The following is a 22,472-nucleotide window of genomic DNA, read 5'->3' on the forward strand; positions in this document are numbered from 1 at the left end:
CCCTCAGATGCCTCAATACGCTCAGATGCCGTTTCCACAATATATGCCGATGTATCCTCCCTTTAATCCTCTTTATCCAGCTACAAAGCCAAAACCTACTGCGGCAACAACACCAACTACAACTAAACCAAAGGCTAAAAATCCCTCATCGCAGCTTCCACCATCTTTGGCTTACTATCATCTTTACCCTATGATCCTTCCCTATCCCCAATATCCAACCACTCCAGCTACCACTGTGAAACCAGATCCCCCGCCCACTCCGGCACCCCATTCTCCTTTTCATCCCCATGTTCACTTGCCAATACCAATGCTGCCTCCTTTTCCTCCTCCACACTACCTTACTTAAACATTTCTAATAAAAGTTTTGAACAGACGCTTTCCAGTTTTTGCTTTTGTTAACCTTCAACTACTTTATTCTAGGCTCTTCAAGAAGTTTCATTTGGTTTGTGAATGTGTGAACAGTCCATATTGAGAATCATTTAATTTAAACAGAAAAGTTGTGCTGACAAATGATTAACTTAAAGAGCACTCTTTAAACTCCTACATTTATCAATTCAATTCATGTTTGGCATTTGAAGCGTTGTCATAGTGTGGCTTTGTGTCCACATGGTGGCATCATTGCTCAACCATTTCTTAGTAGATTTTAAACTGGAACATTTTGTGTTCACACTAGCTTTCCTTATGTGAACAAGCTTCTGTTGGGGGTTGTATTTTCAAAAATCTATTTCCGTCAAAGGTAAAGTTCCATCATGTCGTTTCCTAAAGTACTTATCACCTGCTGTGTGAAGGACGCTGGCTAAACTCATTACATACACCAACTCTGAAACGCAGCATTTATAACTTTGGGCAGTTCTGCAAAACATTGAATCTTCATCATTTGTCTCTTTTTGGTTTTGTAAACTGGAGTAAGCATTACTAAATATTTGGTCAAACACTAGGTCATAAGTGTTCAAACTACACATGTAGATTCTTTATTATAAAAGTAGCTTTCATACAACAAAAAATGACTTGACAGGTGAGATCTTTAATTATTCAAGTGAAATGTCAATGATAGAAGCAAAACCTTTTATCCTACAGGGTGTCCTTAACACCTGTGTATTGTTTCTTTTAAATCATGGATCTAACCATGAAACGACATCTCTGGTCCAAGTCAGGCTGGGACACTGATGCATGTTCACCATCCCGTTACCATCTGACTTTCCTTGATGTGAAGATAAATATATCGTCTTCTAAATAAGGGAAAGCATTGTTATACATTATTGTGGGTCAATGTAGATTAACAAATCAAAATAGTCAGACTGTTCCCTTGCATTCATTGGTTTATCGAAATCAAACCGTATCATACATTACACAAAATTATGAAGAACCAAGAATCGGGGGATATTTTTATTTGAACTCTGAAAGGAGTAAATTGACTTTGCATTCTCAAGCTTGTGCAAAGCCGTTTGTATGCTTTTGAATACAACTTGTATACCGCTTCGTGAATAAAGATTTGGGGGAAATAATTCATTTCTCGTTTTTTCCCCTTTCCTGTCAAGTCCGGGAAAATAACAATGGGGAATGTCTTATATTAAGAATACTTGAGGTGAGAACATCTTTTAAATATAATAGGCTAGCAATTGAGGATGTGTTCTTGGTATATTTCCTTTTTTTCTTTCCATTGTCTTTGGATATACTGCTTTTCTTATTTTTTATCCTCACAACCCTCTAATCTACATTTAAAGTATTGGAGCAATATAGAAAATATATTTTTCTATTTTATAAGTGTCCTAATTACATCATGAGTTGTATTTAGTCTACTGTTATGTAAACATGATAGTAATTGTTAAGAAGCTTAACGTAAAAATAATTTTATATTGAAAGATATTTTCCCTCTTAAGTAGGCTAAGTCAAAGAGAAACCCTGCAATGTGAGCAGAGTTGTGTTACTTCTATGAAATGTTTGGCCATCAACAATTATATTAGCCATGCCCAAATAAATACTGTATTGTTAAGTCTCTATCATTCTTGTGACTTCATTTTGCTTCAGCTGCTGCTGGTAGTCCCTAAAACCAAGAAAAAGACCAGGGGAGATCGATCCTTCTCAGCGGTAGCCCCCAGGCTCTGGAACGACCAGCCCCCCCCTTTTCAAATTGTCGCCCACCCTCCAAACTTTTAAGTCCCGCCTAAAGACCCACCTCTTTTCCCTCGCTTTCGAGTCAGTCTGAGCTATGTTTTATTGATTGTTATGCTTTTATTGTCTGTCCATATCCTTTATGTAACGTGTATTCATTCTTATGTGTGCCTTTTATCCTTTTATCTTTTCTTATATGTGCCTTTTATCTTGTAATATTATATTTTATTATAATGTTATGTTTGGTGTGAAGCACTTTGTTAAACCCTCTGTTTTTATTATGTGCTATACAAATAAAGTGGGTTGGATTGGATTTGTAATAGTTGGTATGCCTTTGAAACCAACGGTGCTAGTGAACTGCGAGCGCCGGAACCTCACAGCGGCAGAGAAACTGTGGAGCGCTACACCAATAGCGCCTCTTAAGCGCATAAAGTTGCGCCGCATTTGCGCTTCAATGCCATGCAATCTACCCACACTACCTTTGCGATCGACGTATTGGGCACCCCCGATCTACATGATCAATATACTTACTTTGTAGACGTTAGACAAGTCTTAACGAGGCCCACCTGTTGCAAGCTAATTGAACACAGGTGCAAGCATTAGCTGAGGCTGCACCTGCCTTGTTGATTGGCTGCCTGGTGGTAATATGTGCCAGTATTAAAAGGCTTCATTGCCAAGTGCTCTCCACCTGCAGTGAGTTAGATTTTACAGAATGAGAATCCTATGAGCACCTATCACAGCTGTATTGGTTGTCACAGCACCTGCTGATGCTCAAATAGTTGCGGCAAAGAAAGTTATCTCATCTCCTCACATTACCAGCAGTCATGTGCAACAGGATGATAGGCAAGAGAAAAGGCGCTGGTGTTTACCTGGCTGCAGCTGTTATTCTGACGTGTTATTTTGCGCAAACTATAGACTGTTATCGTCTGAAGAAAACAGAAAGACGAGAAGGGAGAAAAGATGCCGATACAACAAATGGGTTCCAAGAGGGGACAATTGTTTTTGGGAGAGCTTTTGAAAAAGGGTCAGGACTTGATTCTCAAGTCACAGACGGGACCAAGAAGTCATCCTCAAACGCTTATGAGGAGGATGAAGGTGCTTATCAAGCAGACGCTGCAGGTAAAAATATTTTGATTACGTATTGAAGGGGTTGTTGTTTTGCTTGAATTGCTTTGCTTCTCTTTAAAGTACAAACTTTTGAAAAAAATAAAATATATATTATATTTGCCTTCAGGCTGGATGGGCCCAACACAAGTCGCCAGTCCCAAAGACTCGTCATGGAAGAGCATGTCGCCCTCACTGCAGTGTGGTTCGGGCCAGTTGAAGTTCAGAGCGGTGGGATCAGGAATTTCTCAATTTGCGGTAGAACAAGGTAAATCAATAGCCATAATATCCTAAATGTAGACTTGATTTATCTCTACCAATGATATAGACACTGAACCTTTTTATCCCACAGGAAATGCACCTCCAATGCCTCTGTCCCAGGTCCCGTCTACCTGTGGCTACAGCGTGCAGAGGAACTCTCATGCACTTGTCATGTTGGTTCCCTATGATGGCTGCAACATGGTTCAAGAGGTAATGTGAAACTGATTTAAAGAGTGAGGAAGTGAGTCTAAAAATTCGATGGCTAGTGCTGTGAATTTGTATAATTATGAATGGTTTAACGAGAGCCAAAACAATTACATGTTTAATCTGCATCATATTGATCTCAAGCGAAAATGTGTTTTCAGCTTTTCAAATGCGAGTTGTTTTTCGCTTGCTTTCAAATGTACTGATTAACTATGTATTTTGGATGGGGACCGACATTCAAATATGTTGCATCATGATGATCTATTTAGAAAATATAGCATGAGATTCATCTTTTGCCTTGTACAGTCGGATTGTAACATTGACAGGTTTGTGTGATTCCTTGCTGTTTCTAATTGTATGTTTTTCTCCCAAAGGGTGGAAGTTATGTACTCCTGATGCGTTGGCAAGGAATTCCAGTCTCTCTCTGGTGTTCCAAACCTGCGGCACCTCCTGCTTCCATAACGACTTCCCCCAATCCCCCTGTAGTTCAGATGCCTCAATTCCCTCAAAAGCCTCAGAACCCTCAGATGCCTCAATTCCATCAGAACCCCCAGATTCCTCCGATGCCTCAGAACCCTGAATTCCATCAGAAGCCTGAATTCCATCAGAAGCCTGAATTCCATCAGAAGCCTGAATTCCATCAGAAGCCTGAATTCCCTGAGATGCCTCAAAACCCTCAATTCCATCAGAAGCCTGAATTCCATCAGAAGCCTGAATTCCCTCAGATGCCTCAGATGCCTCAGAACCCTCAGATGCCTCAGAACCCTCAGATGCCTCAGAACCCTCAGATGCCTCAGAACCCTCAGATGCCTCAGAACCCTCATATGCCTCAGAACCCTTATATGCCTCAGAACCCTCATATGCCTCAATTCCATCTGATGCCTCAGATGCCTCAGAACCCTCAGATGCCTCAGAACCCTCAGATGCCTCAGAACCCTCATATGCCTCAGAACCCTCATATGCCTCAGAACCCTCATATGCCTCAGAACCCTCATATGCCTCAGAACCCTCATATGCCTCAGAACCCTCATATGCCTCAGAACCCTCATATGCCTCAGAACCCTCATATGCCTCAATTCCCTCAGAACCCTCATATGCCTCAATTCCCTCAGAACCCTCAGATGCCTCAGAACCCTCATATGCCTCAGAACCCTCATATGCCTCAGAACCCTCAGAACCCTCAGATGCCTCAGAACCCCCAGATTCCTCAGATGCCTCAAAACCCTCAGATGCCTCAATTCCATCAGATGCCTCAGAACCCTCAGATAACTCAATTCCATCAGATGCCTCAGAACCCTCAGATAACTCAATTCCATCAGATGCCTGAATTCCATCAGAAGCCTGAATTCCATCAGAAGCCTGAATTCCATCAGAAGCCTGAATTCCATCAGAAGCCTGAATTCCATCAGAAGCCTGAATTCCATCAGAAGCCTGAATTCCATCAGAAGCCTGAATTCCATCAGAAGCCTCAGAACCCTCAGATGCCTCAGAACCCTCAGATGCCTCAGAACCCTCAGATGCCTCAGAACCCTCAGATGCCTCAATTCCCCCAGATGCCTCAGAACCCTCAGATGCCTCAGAACCCTCATATGCCTCAATTCCCTCATATGCCTCAGATGCCTCAGAACCCGCATATGCCTCAATTCCCTCAGATGCCTCAGAACCCTCAGATGCCTCAATACGCTCAGATGCCGTTTCCACAATATATGCCGATGTATCCTCCCTTTAATCCTCTTTATCCAGCTACAAAGCCAAAACCTACTGCGGCAACAACACCAACTACAACTAAACCAAAGGCTAAAAATCCCTCATCGCAGCTTCCACCATCTTTGGCTTACTATCATCTTTACCCTATGATCCCTCCCTATCCCCAATATCCAACCACTCCAGCTACCACTGTGAAACCAGATCCCCCGCCCACTCCGGCACCCCATTCTCCTTTTCATCCCCATGTTCACTTGCCAATACCAATGCTGCCTCCTTTTCCTCCTCCACACTACCTTACTTAAACATTTCTAATAAAAGTTTTGAACAGACGCTTTCTAGTTTTTGCTTTTGTTAACCTTCAACTACTTTTATTCTAGGCTCTTCAAGAAGTCTCATTTGGTTTGTGAATGAGTGAACAGTCCATATTGAGAAAATGACATTTAATTTAAACAGAAAAGTTGTGCTGACAAATGAGTAACTTAAAGAGCACTCTTTAAACTCCTACATTTATCAATTCAATTCATGTTTGGAATTTGAAGCGTTGTCATAGTGTGGCTTTGTGTCCACATGGTGGCATCATTGCTCAACCATTTCTTAGTAGATTTTGAACATTTTGTATTCACACTAGCTTTCCTTGTGTGAACAAGCTTTTAAAAGGGTTGTATTTTCAAAAATGTATTTCAGTCAAAGGTAAAGTTCCATCATGTCGTTTCCTAAAATACTTATCACCTGCTGTGTGAGGGACGCTGGCTAAACTCATTACATACACCAACTCTGAAATGGAGCATTTACAACTTTGGGCAGTTCTGCAAAACATTGAACCTTCAGCATTTGTCTCTTTTTGGTTTTGTAAACTGGAGTAAGCATTACTAAATATTTGGTCAAACACTAGGTCATAAGTGTTCAAACTACACATGTAGATTCTTTATTATAAAAGTAGCCTTCATACAACTAAAAATGACTTGACAGGTGAGATCCTTAATTATTCAAGTGAAATGTCAATGATAGAAGCAAAACCTTTTATCCTACAGGGTGTCCTTAACACCTGTGTATTGTTTCTTTTAAATCATGGATCTAACCATGAAATGACATCTCTGGTCCAAGTTAGGCTGGGACACTGATGCATGTTCACCATCCCGTTACCATCTGACTTTCCTTGATGGGAAGATAAATGTTTGCTAAATAAAGGAAAGCATTGCTATACATTATTGTGGGTCAATGTAGATTAACAAATCAAAATAGTCGGACTCTTCGCTTGCATTCATTGGTTTATCGAAATCAAACCGTATCATACATTACACAAAATTATGAAGAACCAAGAATCGGGGGATATTTTTATTTGAACTCTGAAAGGAGTCAATGGGCTTTGCATTCTCAAGCTTGTGCAAAGCTGTTTGTATGCTTTTGAATACAACTTGTATACCGCTTCGTGAATAAAGATTTGGGGGAAATAATTCATTTTTCGAGTTTTCCCGTTTCCTGTCAAGTCCGGGAAAATAACAATGGGGAATGTCTTATATTAAGAATACTTGAGGTGAGAACATCTTTTAAATATAATAGGTTAGCATTAAGGATGTGTTCACATTCTTGGTATATTTCCATGTTTTCTTTCCATTGTCTTTGGATATACTACTGTTCTTATTTTTTATCCACACAACCCTCTAATCTACATTTAAAGTATTGGAGCAATATAGAAAATATGTTTTTCTATTTTATAAGTGTCCTAATTGCATCATGAGTTGTATTTAGTCTACTGTTATGTAAACATGATAGTAATTACTAAGAAGCTTATCGTAAAAATAATTTTATATTGAAAGATATTTTCCCTCTTAAGTAGGCTAAGTCAAAGAGAAACCCTGCAATGTGAGCAGAGTTGTGTTACTTCTATGAAATGTTTGGCCATCAACAATTATATTAGCCATGCCCAAATAAATACTGTATTGTTAAGTCTCTATCATTCTTGTGACTTCATTTTGCTTCAGCTGCGGCTGGTAGTCCCTAAAACCAAGAAAAAGACCACGCGAGATCGATCCTTCTCAGCGGTAGCCCCCAGGCTCTGGAACGACCTGCCCCCCCCTTTTCAAATTGTCGCCCACCCTCCAAACTTTTAAGTCCCGCCTAAAGACCCACCTCTTTTCCCTCGCTTTCGAGTCAGTCTGAGCTATGTTTTATTGATTGTTATGCTTTTATTGTCTGTCCATAGCCTTTATGTAACGTGTATTCATTCTTATGTGTGCCTTTTATCTTTTCTTATTTGATCTATTATTGTAATATTATATTTTATTATAATGTTATGTTTGGTGTGAAGCACTTTGGTAAACCCTCTGTTTTTATTATGTGCTATACAAATAAAGTGGGTTGGATTGGATTTGTAATAGTTGGTATGCCTTTGAAACCAACGGTGCTAGTGAACTGCGAGTGCCGGAACCTCACAGCGGCAGAGAAACTGTGGACCCACACCAATAGCGCCTCTTAAGCGCATAAAGTTGCGCCGCATTTGCGCTTCAATGCCATGCAATCTACCCACACTACCTTTGCGATCGACGTATTGGGCACCCCCGATCTACATGATCAATATACTTACTTTGTAGACGTTAGACAAGTCTTAACGAGGCCCACCTGTTGCAAGCTAATTGAACACAGGTGCAAGCATTAGCTGAGGCTGCACCTGCCTTGTTGATTGGCTGCCTGGTGGTAATATGTGCCAGTATTAAAAGGCTTCATTGCCAAGTGCTCTCCACCTGCAGTGAGTTAGATTTTACAGAATGAGAATCCTATGAGCACCTATCACAGCTGTATTGGTTGTCACAGCACCTGCTGATGCTCAAATAGTTGCGGCAAAGAAAGTTATCTCATCTCCTCACATTACCAGCAGTCATGTGCAACAGGATGATAGGCAAGAGAAAAGGCACTGGTGTTTACCTGGCTGCAGCTGTTATTCTGATGTGTTATTTTGCGCAAACTATAGACTGTTATCGTCTGAAGAAAACAGAAAGACGAGAAGGGAGAAAAGATGCCGATACAACAAATGGGTTCCAAGAGGGGACAATTGTTTTCGGGAGAACTTTTGAAAAAGGGTCAGGACTTGATTCTCAAGTCACAGACGGGACCAAGAAGTCATCCTCAAACGCTTATGAGGAGGATGAAGGTGCTTATCAAGCAGACGCTGCAGGTAAAAATATTTTTGATTACGTATTGAAGGGGTTGTTGTTTTGCTTGAATTGCTTTGCTTCTCTTTAAAGTACAAACTTTTGAAAAAAATAAAATATATATATTATATTTGCCTTCAGGCTGGATGGGCCCAACACAAGTCGCCAGTCCCAAAGAATCGTCGTGGAAGAGCATGTCGCCCTCACTGCAGTGTGGTTCGGGCCAGTTGAAGTTCAGAGCGGTGGGATCAGGAATTTCTCAATTTGCGGTAGAACAAGGTAAATCAATAGCCATAATATCCTAAATGTAGACTTGATTTATCTCTACCAATGATATAGACACTGAACCTTTTTATCCCACAGGAAATGCACCTCCAATGCCTCTGTCCCAGGTCCCGTCTACCTGTGGCTACAGCGTGCAGAGGAACTCTCATGCACTTGTCATGTTGGTTCCCTATGATGGCTGCAACATGGTTCAAGAGGTAATGTGAAACTGATTTAAAGAGTGAGGAAGTGAGTCTAAAAATTCGATGGCTAGTGCTGTGAATTTGTATAATTATGAATGGTTTAACGAGAGCCAAAACAATTACATGTTTAATCTGCATCATATTGATCTCAAGCAAAAATGTGTTTTCAGCTTTTCAAATGCGAGTTGTCTTTCGCTTGCTTTCAAATGTACTGATTAACTATGTATTTTGGATGGGGACCGACATTCAAATATGTTGCATCATGATGATCTATTTAGAAAATATAGCATGAGATTCATCTTTTGCCTTGTACAGTCGGATTGTAACATTGACAGGTTTGTGTGATTCCTTGCTGTTTCTAATTGTATGTTTTTCTCCCAAAGGGTGGAAGTTATGTACTCCTGATGCGTTGGCAAGGAATTCCAGTCTCTCTCTGGTGTTCCAAACCTGCGGCACCTCCTGCTTCCATAACGACTTCCCCCAATCCCCCTGTAGTTCAGATGCCTCAATTCCCTCAAAAGCCTCAGAACCCTCAGATGCCTCAATTCCATCAGAACCCCCAGATTCCTCAGATGCCTCAGAACCCTCCGATGCCTCAGAACCCTGAATTCCATCAGAAGCCTGAATTCCATCAGAAGCCTGAATTCCATCAGAAGCCTGAATTCCATCAGAAGCCTGAATTCCCTGAGATGCCTCAAAACCCTCAATTCCATCAGAAGCCTGAATTCCATCAGAAGCCTGAATTCCCTCAGATGCCTCAGAACCCTCAGAACCCTCAGAACCCTCAGATGCCTCAGAACCCTCAGATGCCTCAGAACCCTCAGATGCCTCAGAACCCTCATATGCCTCAGAACCCTTATATGCCTCAGAACCCTTATATGCCTCAGAACCCTCATATGCCTCAATTCCATCTGATGCCTCAGATGCCTCAGAACCCTCAGATGCCTCAGAACCCTCAGATGCCTCAGAACCCTCAGATGCCTCAGAACCCTCATATGCCTCAGAACCCTCATATGCCTCAGAACCCTCATATGCCTCAGAACCCTCATATGCCTCAATTCCCTCAGAACCCTCATATGCCTCAATTCCCTCAGAACCCTCAGATGCCTCAGAACCCCCAGATTCCTCAGATGCCTCAGAACCCTCATATGCCTCAGAACCCTCATATGCCTCAGAACCCTCAGAACCCTCAGAACCCTCAGATGCCTCAGAACCCCCAGATTCCTCAGATGCCTCAAAACCCTCAGATGCCTCAGATGCCTCAGAACCCTCAGATAACTCAATTCCATCAGAAGCCTGAATTCCATCAGAAGCCTGAATTCCATCAGAAGCCTGAATTCCATCAGAAGCCTGAATTCCATCAGAAGCCTGAATTCCATCAGAAGCCTGAATTCCATCAGAAGCCTGAATTCCATCTGAAGCCTGAATTCCATCTGAAGCCTGAATTCTATCTGAAGCCTGAATTCCATCAGATTCCTCAGAACCCTCAGATGCCTCAGAACCCTCAGATGCCTCAGAACCCTCAGATGCCTCAATTCCCCCAGATGCCTCAGAACCCTCAGATGCCTCAGAACCCTCATATGCCTCAATTCCCTCATATGCCTCAGATGCCTCAGAACCCGCATATGCCTCAATTCCCTCAGATGCCTCAGAACCCTCAGATGCCTCAATACGCTCAGATGCCGTTTCCACAATATATGCCGATGTATCCTCCCTTTAATCCTCTTTATCCAGCTACAAAGCCAAAACCTACTGCGGCAACAACACCAACTACAACTAAACCAAAGGCTAAAAATCCCTCATCGCAGCTTCCACCATCTTTGGCTTACTATCATCTTTACCCTATGATCCCTCCCTATCCCCAATATCCAACCACTCCAGCTACCACTGTGAAACCAGATCCCCCGCCCACTCCGGCACCCCATTCTCCTTTTCATCCCCATGTTCACTTGCCAATACCAATGCTGCCTCCTTTTCCTCCTCCACACTACCTTACTTAAACATTTCTAATAAAAGTTTTGAACAGACGCTTTCCAGTTTTTGCTTTTGTTAACCTTCAACTACTTTTATTCTAGGCTCTTCAAGAAGTCTCATTTGGTTTGTGAATGAGTGAACAGTCCATATTGAGAAAATGACATTTAATTTAAACAGAAAAGTTGTGCTGACAAATGAGTAACTTAAAGAGCACTCTTTAAACTCCTACATTTATCAATTCAATTCATGTTTGGAATTTGAAGCGTTGTCATAGTGTGGCTTTGTGTCCACATGGTGGCATCATTGCTCAACCATTTCTTAGTAGATTTTGAACATTTTGTATTCACACTAGCTTTCCTTGTGTGAACAAGCTTTTAAAAGGGTTGTATTTTCAAAAATGTATTTCAGTCAAAGGTAAAGTTCCATCATGTCGTTTCCTAAAATACTTATCACCTGCTGTGTGAGGGACGCTGGCTAAACTCATTACATACACCAACTCTGAAATGGAGCATTTACAACTTTGGGCAGTTCTGCAAAACATTGAACCTTCAGCATTTGTCTCTTTTTGGTTTTGTAAACTGGAGTAAGCATTACTAAATATTTGGTCAAACACTAGGTCATAAGTGTTCAAACTACACATGTAGATTCTTTATTATAAAAGTAGCCTTCATACAACTAAAAATGACTTGACAGGTGAGATCCTTAATTATTCAAGTGAAATGTCAATGATAGAAGCAAAACCTTTTATCCTACAGGGTGTCCTTAACACCTGTGTATTGTTTCTTTTAAATCATGGATCTAACCATGAAATGACATCTCTGGTCCAAGTTAGGCTGGGACACTGATGCATGTTCACCATCCTGTTACCATCTGACTTTCCTTGATGGGAAGATAAATGTTTGCTAAATAAAGGAAAGCATTGCTATACATTATTGTGGGTCAATGTAGATTAACAAATCAAAATAGTCGGACTCTTCGCTTGCATTCATTGGTTTATCGAAATCAAACCGTATCATACATTACACAAAATTATGAAGAACCAAGAATCGGGGGATATTTTTATTTGAACTCTGAAAGGAGTCAATGGGCTTTGCATTCTCAAGCTTGTGCAAAGCTGTTTGTATGCTTTTGAATACAACTTGTATACCGCTTCGTGAATAAAGATTTGGGGGAAATAATTCATTTTTTGAGTTTTCCCGTTTCCTGTCAAGTCGGGGGAATGTCTTATATTAAGAATACTTGAGGTGAGAACATCTTTTAAATATAATAGGTTAGCAATTAAGGATGTGTTCTTGGTATATTTCCATGTTTTCTTTCCATTGTCTTTGGATATACTGCTGTTCTTATTTTTTATCCACACAACCCTCTAATCTACATTTAAAGTATTGGAGCAATATAGAAAATATGTTTTTTCTATTTTATAAGTGTCCTAATTACATCATGAGTTGTATTTAGTCTACTGTTATGTAAACATGATAGTAATTACTAAGAAGCTTATCGTAAAAATAATTTTATATTGAAAGATATTTTCCCTCTTAAGTAGGCTAAGTCAAAGAGAAACCCTGCAATGTGAGCAGAGTTGTGTTACTTCTATGAAATGTTTGGCCATCAACAATTATATTAGCCATGCCCAAATAAATACTGTATTGTTAAGTCTCTATCATTCTTGTGATTTCATTTTGCTTCAGCTGCTGCTGGTAGTCCCTAAAACCAAGAAAAAGACCAGGGGAGATCGATCCTTCTCAGCGGTAGCCCCCAGGCTCTGGAACGACCTGCCCCCCCATTTCAAATTGTCGCCCACCCTCCAAACTTTTAAGTCCCGCCTAAAGACCCACCTCTTTTCCCTCGCTTTCGAGTCAGTCTGAGCTATGTTTTATTGATTGTTATGCTTTTATTGTTTGTCCATAGCCTTTATGTAACGTGTATTCATTCTTATGTGTGCCTTTTATCCTTTTATCTTTTCTTATATGTTCCTTTTATATATTATTGTAATATTATATTTTATTATAATGTTATGTTTGGTGTGAAGCACTTTGGTAAACCCTCTGTTTTTATTATGTGCTATACAAATAAAGTGGGTTGGATTGGATTTGTAATAGTTGGTATGCCTTTGAAACCAACGGTGCTAGTGAACTGCGAGTGCCGGAACCTCACAGCGGCAGAGAAACTGTGGACCCACACCAATAGCGCCTCTTAAGCGCATAAAGTTGCGCCGCATTTGCGCTTCAATGCCATGCAATCTACCCACACTACCTTTGCGATCGACGTATTGGGCACCCCCGATCTACATGATCAATATACTTACTTTGTAGACGTTAGACAAGTCTTAACGAGGCCCACCTGTTGCAAGCTAATTGAACACAGGTGCAAGCATTAGCTGAGGCTGCACCTGCCTTGTTGATTGGCTGCCTGGTGGTAATATGTGCCAGTATTAAAAGGCTTCATTGCCAAGTGCTCTCCACCTGCAGTGAGTTAGATTTTACAGAATGAGAATCCTATGAGCACCTATCACAGCTGTATTGGTTGTCACAGCACCTGCTGATGCTCAAATAGTTGCGCCAAAGAAAGTTATCTCATCTCCTCACATTACCAGCAGTCATGTGCAACAGGATGATACGCAAGAGAAAAGGCGCTGGTGTTTACCTGGCTGCAGCTGTTATTCTGACGTGTTATTTTGCGCAAACTACAGACTGTTATCGTCTGAAGAAAACAGAAAGACGAGAAGGGAGAAAAGATGCCGATACAACAAATGGGTTCCAAGAGGGGACAATTGTTTTCGGGAGAACTTTTGAAAAAGGGTCAGGACTTGATTCTCAAGTCACAGACGGGACCAAGAAGTCATCCTCAAACGCTTATGAGGAGGATGAAGGTGCTTATCAAGCAGACGCTGCAGGTAAAAATATTTTTGATTACGTATTGAAGGGGTTGTTGTTTTGCTTGAATTGCTTTGCTTCTCTTTAAAGTTCAAACTTTTGAAAAAAATAAAATATATATATTATATTTGCCTTCAGGCTGGATGGGCCCAACACAAGTCGCCAGTCCCAAAGACTCGTCGTGGAAGAGCATGTCGCCCTCACTGCAGTGTGGTTCGGGCCAGTTGAAGTTCAGAGCGGTGGGATCAGGAATTTCTCAATTTGCGGTAGAACAAGGTAAATCAATAGCCATAATATCCTAAACGTAGACTTGATTTATCTCTACCAATGATATAGACACTGAACCTTTTTATCCCACAGGAAATGCACCTCCAATGCCTCTGTCCCAGGTCCCGTCTACCTGTGGCTACAGCGTGCAGAGGAACTCTCATGCACTTGTCATGTTGGTTCCCTATGATGGCTGCAACATGGTTCAAGAGGTAATGTGAAACTGATTTAAAGAGTGAGGAAGTGAGTCTAAAAATTCGATGGCTAGTGCTGTGAATTTGTATAATTATGAATGGTTTAACGAGAGCCAAAACAATTACATGTTTAATCTGCATCATATTGATCTCAAGCAAAAATGTGTTTTCAGCTTTTCAAATGCGAGTTGTCTTTCGCTTGCTTTCAAATGTACTGATTAACTATGTTTTTTGGATGGGGACCGACATTCAAATATGTTGCATCATGATGATCTATTTAGAAAATATAGCATGAGATTCATCTTTTGCCTTGTACAGTCGGATTGTAACATTGACAGGTTTGTGTGATTCCTTGCCGTTTCTAATTGTATGTTTTTCTCCCAAAGGGTGGAAGTTATGTACTCCTGATGCGTTGGCAAGGAATTCCAGTCTCTCTCTGGTGTTCCAAACCTGCCGCACCTCCTGCTTCCATAACGACTTCCCCCAATCCCCCTGTAGTTCAGATGCCTCAATTCCCTCAAAAGCCTCAGAACCCCCAGATTCCTCAGATGTCTCAGAACCCTCAGATGCCTCAGAAGCCTGAATTCCATCAGAAGCCTGAATTCCATCAGAACCCTGAATTCCATCAGAACCCTGAATTCCATCAGATGCCTCAGAACCCTCAATTCTATCAGATGCCTCAGAACCCTCAGATGCTTCAATTCCCTGAGATGCCTCAGAACCCTCAGAACCCTCAATTCTATCAGATGCCTCAGAACCCTCAGATGCTTCAATTCCCTGAGATGCCTCAGAACCCTCAGAACCCTCAATTCTATCAGATGCCTCAGAACCCTCAGAACCCTCAATTCTATCAGAACCCTCAGAACCCTCAGATGCCTCAGAACCCTCAGAACCCTCAGATGCCTCAGAACCCTCAGATGCCTCAGAACCCTCATATGCCTCAGATGCCTCAGATGCCTCAGAACCCTCAATTCCCTGAGATGCCTCAGAACCCTCAGAACCCTCAATTCTATCAGATGCCTCAGAACCCTCAGAACCCTCAGATGCCTCAATTCCATCAGATGCCTCAGATGCCTCAGAACCCTCAGAACCCTCATATGCCTCAGAACCCTCATATGCCTCAGAACCCTCATATGCCTCAGAACCCTCATATGCCTCAGAACCCTCATATGCCTCAGAACCCTCATATGCCTCAGAACCCTCATATGCCTCAGAACCCTCATATGCCTCAGAACCCTCATATGCCTCAGATGCCTCAGATGCCTCAGAACCCTCAATTCCCTGAGATGCCTCAGAACCCTCAGAACCCTCAATTCTATCAGATGCCTCAGAACCCTCAGAACCCTCAGATGCCTCAATTCCATCAGATGCCTCAGATGCCTCAGAACCCTCAGAACCCTCATATGCCTCAGAACCCTCATATGCCTCAGAACCCTCATATGCCTCAGAACCCTCATATGCCTCAGAACCCTCATATGCCTCAGATGCCTCAGAACCCTCAGAACCCTCATATGCCTCAGAACCCTCATATGCCTCAGAACCCTCATATGCCTCAGAACCCTCATATGCTTCAGAACCCTCAGATGCCTCAGAACCCTCAGATGCCGTTTCCACAATATATGCCGATGTATCCTCCCTTTAATCCTCTTTATCCAGCTACAAAGCCAAAACCTACTGCGGCAACAACACCAACTACAACTAAACCAAAGGCTACAAATCCCTCATCGCAGCTTCCACCATCTTTGGCTTACTATCATCTTTACCCTATGATCCCTCCCTATCCCCAATATCCAACCACTCCAGCTACCACTGTGAAACCAGATCCCCCGCCCACTCCGGCACCCAATTCTCCTTTTCATCCCCATGTTCACTTGCCAATACCAATGCTGCCTCCTTTTCCTCCACCACACTACCTTACTTAAACATTTCTAATAAAAGTTTTGAACAGACGCTTTCCAGTTTTTGCTTTTGTTAACCTTCAACTACTTTATTCTAGGCTCTTCAAGAAGTCTCATTTGGTTTGTGAATGTGTGAACAGTCCATATTGAGAATCATTTAATTTAAACAGAAAAGTTGTGCTGACAAATGATTAACTTAAAGAGCACTCTTTAAACTCCTACATTTATCAATTCAATTCATGTTTGGCATTTGAAGCGTTGTCATAGTATGGCTTTGTGTCCACATGGTGGCATCATTGCTCAACCATTTCTTAGTAGATTTTAAACTGGAACATTTTGTGTTCACACTAGCTTTCCTTATGTGAACAAGCTTCTGTTGGGGGTTGTATTTTCAAAAATCTAATTCTGTCAAAGGTAAAGTTCCATCATGTCGTTTCCTAAAATACTTATCACCTGCTGTGTGAAGGACGCTGGCTAAACTCATTACATACACCAACTCTGAAACGCAGCATTTATAACTTTGGGCAGTTCTGCAAAACATTGAATCTTCAGCATTTGTCTCTTTTTGGTTTTGTAAACTGGAGTAAGCATTACTAAATATTTGGTCAAACACTAGGTCAGTGTTCAAACTACACATGTAGATTCTTTATTATAAAAGTAGCCTTCATACAACTAAAAATGACTTGACAGGTGAGATCCTTAATTATTCAAGTAAAATGTCAACGATAGAAGCAAAACCTTTTATCCTACAGGGTGTCCTTAACACCTGTGTATTGTTTCTTTCAAATCATGGATCTAACCATGAAACGACATCTCTGGTCCAAGTCAGGCTGGGACACTGATGCATGTTCACCATCCCGTTACCATCTGACTTTCCTTGATGGGAAGATAAATATGTTTTCTAAATAAGGGAAAGCATTGCTATACATTATTGTGGGTCAATGTAGATTAACAAATCAATAGTCGGACTCTTCGCTTGCATTCATTGGTTTATCGAAATCAAACCGTATCATACATTACACAAAATTATGAAGAACCAAGAATCGGGGGATATTTTTATTTGAACTCTGAAAGGAGTCAATGGGCTTTGCATTCTCAAGCTTGTGCAAAGCTGTTTGTATGCTTTTGAATACGACTTGTATACCGCTTCGTGAATAAAGATTTGGGGGAAATAATTCATTTTTCGAGTTTTCCCGTTTCCTGTCAAGTCCGGGAAAATAACAATGGGGAATGTCTTATATTAAGAATACTTAAGGTGAGAACATCTTTTAAATATAATAGGTTAGCAATTAAGGAGCGCTACACCAATAGCGCCTCTTAAGCGCATAAAGTTGCGCCGCATTTGCGCTTCAATGCCATGCAATCTACCCACACTACCTTTGCGATCGACGTATTGGGCACCCCCGATCTACTTGATCAATATACTTACTTTGTAGACGTTAGACAAGTCTTAACGAGGCCCACCTGTTGCAAGCTAATTGAACACAGGTGCAAGCATTAGCTGAGGCTGCACCTGCCTTGTTGATTGGCTGCCTGGTGGTAATATGTGCCAGTATTAAAAGGCTTCATTGCCAAGTGCTCTCCACCTGCAGTGAGTTAGATTTTACAGAATGAGAATCCATTACAGCTGTATTGGTTGTCACAGCACCTGCTGATGCTCAAATAGTTGCGGCAAAGAAAGTTATCTCATCTCCTCACATTACCAGCAGTCATGTGCAACAGGATGATACGCAAGAGAAAAGGCGCTGGTGTTTACCTGGCTGCAGCTGTTATTCTGATGTGTTATTTTGCGCAAACTATAGACTGTTATCGTCTGAAGAAAACAGAAAGACGAGAAGGGAGAGAAGATGCCGATACAACAAATGGGTTCCAAGAGGGGACAATTGTTTTCGGGAGAGCTTTTGAAAAAGGGTCAGGACTTGATTCTCAAGTCACAGACGGGACCAAGAAGTCATCCTCAAACGCTTATGAGGAGGATGAAGGTGCTTATCAAGCAGACGCTGCAGGTAAAAATATTTTGATTACGTATTGAAGGGTTTTTTATTTTGCTTGAATTGTTTTGCTTCTCTTTAAAGTACAAACTATTGAAAAAAATAAAAAATATATATATTGTATTCGCCTTCAGGCTGGATGGGCCCAACACAAGTCGCCAGTCCCAAAGACTCGTCATGGAAGAGCATGTCGCCCTCACTGCAGTGTGGTTCGAGCCAGTTGAAGTTCAGAGTGGTGGGATCAGGAATTTCACAATTTGCGGTAGAACAAGGTAAATCAATAGCCATAATATCCTAAATGTAGACTTGATTTATCTCTACCAATGATATAGACACTGAACCTTTTTATCCCACAGGAAATGCACCTCCAATGCCTCTGTCCCAGGTCCCGTCTACCTGTGGCTACAGCGTGCAGAGGAACTCTCATGCACTTGTCATGTTGGTTCCCTATGATGGCTGCAACATGGTTCAAGAGGTAATGTGAAACTGATTTAAAGAGTGAGGAAGTGAGTCTAAAAATTCGATGGCTAGTGCTGTGAATTTGTATAATTATGAATGGTTTAACGAGAGCCAAAACAATTACATGTTTAATCTGCATCATATTGATCTCAAGCAAAAATGTGTTTTCAGCTTTTCAAATGCGAGTTGTCTTTCGCTTGCTTTCAAATGTACTGATTAACTATGTATTTTGGATGGGGACCGACATTCAAATATGTTGCATCATGATGATCTATTTAGAAAATATAGCATGAGATTCATCTTTTGCCTTGTACAGTCGGATTGTAACATTGACAGGTTTGTGTGATTCCTTGCTATTTCTAATTGTATGTTTTTCTCCCAAAGGGTGGAAGTTATGTACTCCTGATGCGTTGGCAAGGAATTCCAGTCTCTCTCTGGTGTTCCAAACCTGCGGCACCTCCTGCTTCCATAACGACTTCCCCCAATCCCCCTGTAGTTCAGATGCCTCAATTCCATCAGAACCCCCAGATTCCTCAGATGCCTCAGAACCCTCAGATGCCTCAGAACCCTCATATGCCTCAGAACCCTCATATGCCTCAGAACCCTCATATGCCTCAGAACCCTCATATGCCTCAGAACCCTCATATGCCTCAATTCCATCTGATGCCTCAGAACCCTCAGAACCCTCAGATGCCTCAGAACCCTCAGATGCCTCAGAACCCTCAGATGCCTCAGAACCCTCAGATGCCTCAGAACCCTCAGATGCCTCAGATGCCTCAGAACCCTCAGATGCCTCAATTCCATCTGATGCCTCAGAACCCTCATATGCCTCAGAACCCTCATATGCCTCAGAACCCTCATATGCCTCAGAACCCTCATATGCCTCAATTCCATCTGATGCCTCAGAACCCTCAGAACCCTCAGATGCCTCAGAACCCTCAGATGCCTCAGAACCCTCAGATGCCTCAGAACCCTCAGATGCCTCAGAACCCTCAGATGCCTCAGAACCCTCAGATGCCTCAGAACCCTCATATGCCTCAATTCCCTCAGAACCCTCAGATGCCTCAGAACCCTCAGATGCCTCAGAACCCTCAGATGCCTCAGAACCCTCAGATGCCTCAGAACCCCCAGATTCCTCAGATGCCTCAGAACCCTGAATTCCATCAAAAGCCTGAATTCCCTGAGATGCCTCAAAACCCTCAGATGCCTCAAAACCCTCAGATGCCTCAATTCCATCAGATGCCTCAGAACCCTCAGATAACTCAATTCCATCAGATGCCTGAATTCCATCAGATGCCTGAATTCCATCAGAAGCCTGAATTCCATCAGATGCCTGAATTCCATCAGATGCCTGAATTCCATCAGAAGCCTGAATTCCATCAGAAGCCTGAATTCCATCAGATGCCTGAATTCCATCAGAAGCCTGAATTCCATCAGAAGCCTGAATTCCATCAGAAGCCTGAATTCCATCAGAAGCCTGAATTCCATCAGAAGCCTGAATTCCATCAGAAGCCTGAATTCCATCAGAAGCCTGAATTCCATCAGAAGCCTGAATTCCATCAGATGCCTCAGATGCCTCAGAACCCTCAGATGCCTCAGAACCCTCAGATGCCTCAGAACCCTCATATGCCTCAGAACCCTCAGAACCCTCAGATGCCTCAGAACCCTCAGATGCCTCAGAACCCTCAGATGCCTCAGAACCCTCAGATGCCTCAGAACCCTCAGATGCCTCAGAACCCTCATATGCCTCAATTCCCTCATATGCCTCAGATGCCTCAATTCCCTCAGAACCCTCAGATGCCTCAATACGCTCAGATGCCGTTTCCACAATATATGCCGATGTATCCTCCCTTTAATCCTCTTTATCCAGCTACAAAGCCAAAACCTACTGCGGCAACAACACCAACTACAACTAAACCAAAGGCTAAAAATCCCTCATCGCAGCTTCCACCATCTTTGGCTTACTATCATCTTTACCCTATGATCCCTCCCTATCCCCAATATCCAACCACTCCAGCTACCACTGTGAAACCAGATCCCCCGCCCACTCCGGCACCCCATTCTCCTTTTCATCCCCATGTTCACTTGCCAATACCAATGCTGCCTCCTTTTCCTCCTCCACACTACCTTACTTAAACATTTCTAATAAAAGTTTTGAACAGACGCTTTCCAGTTTTTGTTTTTGTTGACCTTCAACTACTTTATTCTAAGCTCTTCAAGAAGTCTCATTTGGTTTGTGAATGTGTGAACAGTCCATATTGAGAAAATGACATTTAATTTAAACAGAAAAGTTGTGCTGACAAATGATAACTTAAAGAGCACTCTTTAAACTCCTACATTTATCAATTCATGTTTGGCATTTGAAGCGTTGTCATAGTGTGGCTTTGTGTCCACATGGTGGCATCATTGCTCAACCATTTCTTAGTAGATTTTGAACATTTTGTATTCACACTAGCTTTCCTTGTGTGAACAAGCTTTTAAAAGGGTTGTATTCTCAAAAATGTATTTCAGTCAAAGGTAAAGTTCCATCATGTCGTTTCCTAAAATACTTACCACCTGCTGTGTGAGGGACGCTGGCTAAACTCATTACATACACCAACTCTGAAATAGAGCATTTACAACTTTGGGCAGTTCTGCAAAACATTGAACCTTCAGCATTTGTCTCTTTTTGGTTTTGTAAACTGGAGTAAGCATTACTAAATATTTGGTCAAACACTAGGTCAGTGTTCAAACTACACATGTAGATTCTTTATTATAAAAGTAGCCTTCATACAACTAAAAATGACTTGACAGGTGAGATCCTTAATTATTCAAGTGAAATGTCAATGATAGAAGCAAAACCTTTTATCCTACAGGGTGTCCTTAACACCTGTGTATTGTTTCTTTTAAATCATGGATCTAACCATGAAACGACATCTCTGGTCCAAGTCAGGCTGGGACACTGATGCATGTTCACCATCCCGTTACCATCTGACTTTCCTTGATGGGAAGATAAATATGTTTTCTAAATAAGGGAAAGCATTGCTATACATTATTGTGGGTCAATGTAGATTAACAAATCAAAATAGTCGGACTCTTCGCTTGCATTCATTGGTTTATCGAAATCAAACCGTATCATACATTACACAAAATTATGAAGAACCAAGAATCGGGGGATATTTTTATTTGAACTCTGAAAGGACTTAATGGGCTTTGCATTCTCAAGCTTGTGCAAAGCTGTTTGTATGCTTTTGAATACAACTTGTATACCGCTTCGTGAATAAAGATTTGGGGGAAATAATTCATTTTTTGAGTTTTCCCGTTTCCTGTCAAGTCGGGGGAATGTCTTATATTAAGAATACTTGAGGTGAGAACATCTTTTAAATATAATAGGTTAGCAATTAAGGATGTGTTCTTGGTATATTTCCATGTTTTCTTTCCATTGTCTTTGGATATACTGCTGTTCTTATTTTTTATCCACACAACCCTCTAATCTACATTTAAAGTATTGGAGCAATATAGAAAATATGTTTTTTCTATTTTATAAGTGTCCTAATTACATCATGAGTTGTATTTAGTCTACTGTTATGTAAACATGATAGTAATTACTAAGAAGCTTATCGTAAAAATAATTTTATATTGAAAGATATTTTCCCTCTTAAGTAGGCTAAGTCAAAGAGAAACCCTGCAATGTGAGCAGAGTTGTGTTACTTCTATGAAATGTTTGGCCATCAACAATTATATTAGCCATGCCCAAATAAATACTGTATTGTTAAGTCTCTATCATTCTTGTGATTTCATTTTGCTTCAGCTGCTGCTGGTAGTCCCTAAAA

At 41.5% G+C, this 22,472-nt stretch overlaps 3 protein-coding genes across 4 annotated transcripts; all 3 read left to right on the plus strand.

Annotated features, from left to right (window-relative positions):
• The first annotated feature begins 2,790 nt into the window (after positions 1 to 2,790).
• Positions 2,791 to 5,717, plus strand: LOC307047284 (uncharacterized protein). Its single transcript, XM_079694187.1, has 4 exons — positions 2,791 to 3,231; positions 3,347 to 3,484; positions 3,569 to 3,687; positions 4,056 to 5,717. Exons 1-4 carry the CDS (start codon positions 2,937 to 2,939, stop codon positions 5,688 to 5,690), a joined length of 2,187 nt encoding a protein of 728 aa, XP_079550313.1. The 5' UTR covers positions 2,791 to 2,936; the 3' UTR covers positions 5,691 to 5,717.
• A 7,707-nt stretch (positions 5,718 to 13,424) lies between these two features.
• LOC307047286 (uncharacterized protein) lies at positions 13,425 to 16,261 on the plus strand. 2 transcript variants are annotated; one of them, XM_079694189.1, is made up of 4 exons: positions 13,425 to 13,871; positions 13,990 to 14,127; positions 14,188 to 14,330; positions 14,699 to 16,261. In XM_079694189.1, the coding sequence occupies exons 1-4, from the start codon at positions 13,577 to 13,579 to the stop codon at positions 16,232 to 16,234; spliced, it is 2,112 nt and encodes a 703-aa protein (XP_079550315.1). In that variant the 5' UTR covers positions 13,425 to 13,576; the 3' UTR covers positions 16,235 to 16,261. The 2 variants fall into 2 exon arrangements, with proteins under 2 accessions (XP_079550315.1, XP_079550316.1); XM_079694190.1 differs by having other exon boundaries at positions 14,212 to 14,330.
• Positions 16,262 to 17,782: 1,521 nt separating this feature from the next.
• On the plus strand, positions 17,783 to 20,576 carry LOC307013455 (uncharacterized protein; the record flags this gene model as incomplete). The annotated part of the gene is made up of 5 exons (XM_079640853.1): positions 17,783 to 18,216; positions 18,336 to 18,473; positions 18,558 to 18,676; positions 19,045 to 19,829; positions 20,531 to 20,576. The coding sequence occupies exons 1-5, from the start codon at positions 17,922 to 17,924 to the stop codon at positions 20,574 to 20,576; spliced, it is 1,383 nt and encodes a 460-aa protein (XP_079496979.1). The 5' UTR covers positions 17,783 to 17,921.
• Between the last annotated feature and the right edge of the window lie 1,896 nt (positions 20,577 to 22,472).

Source organism: Notothenia rossii, assembly GCF_949606895.1.
Source record: "Notothenia rossii genome assembly, chromosome: 7".
NCBI lineage: Eukaryota > Metazoa > Chordata > Actinopteri > Perciformes > Nototheniidae > Notothenia > Notothenia rossii.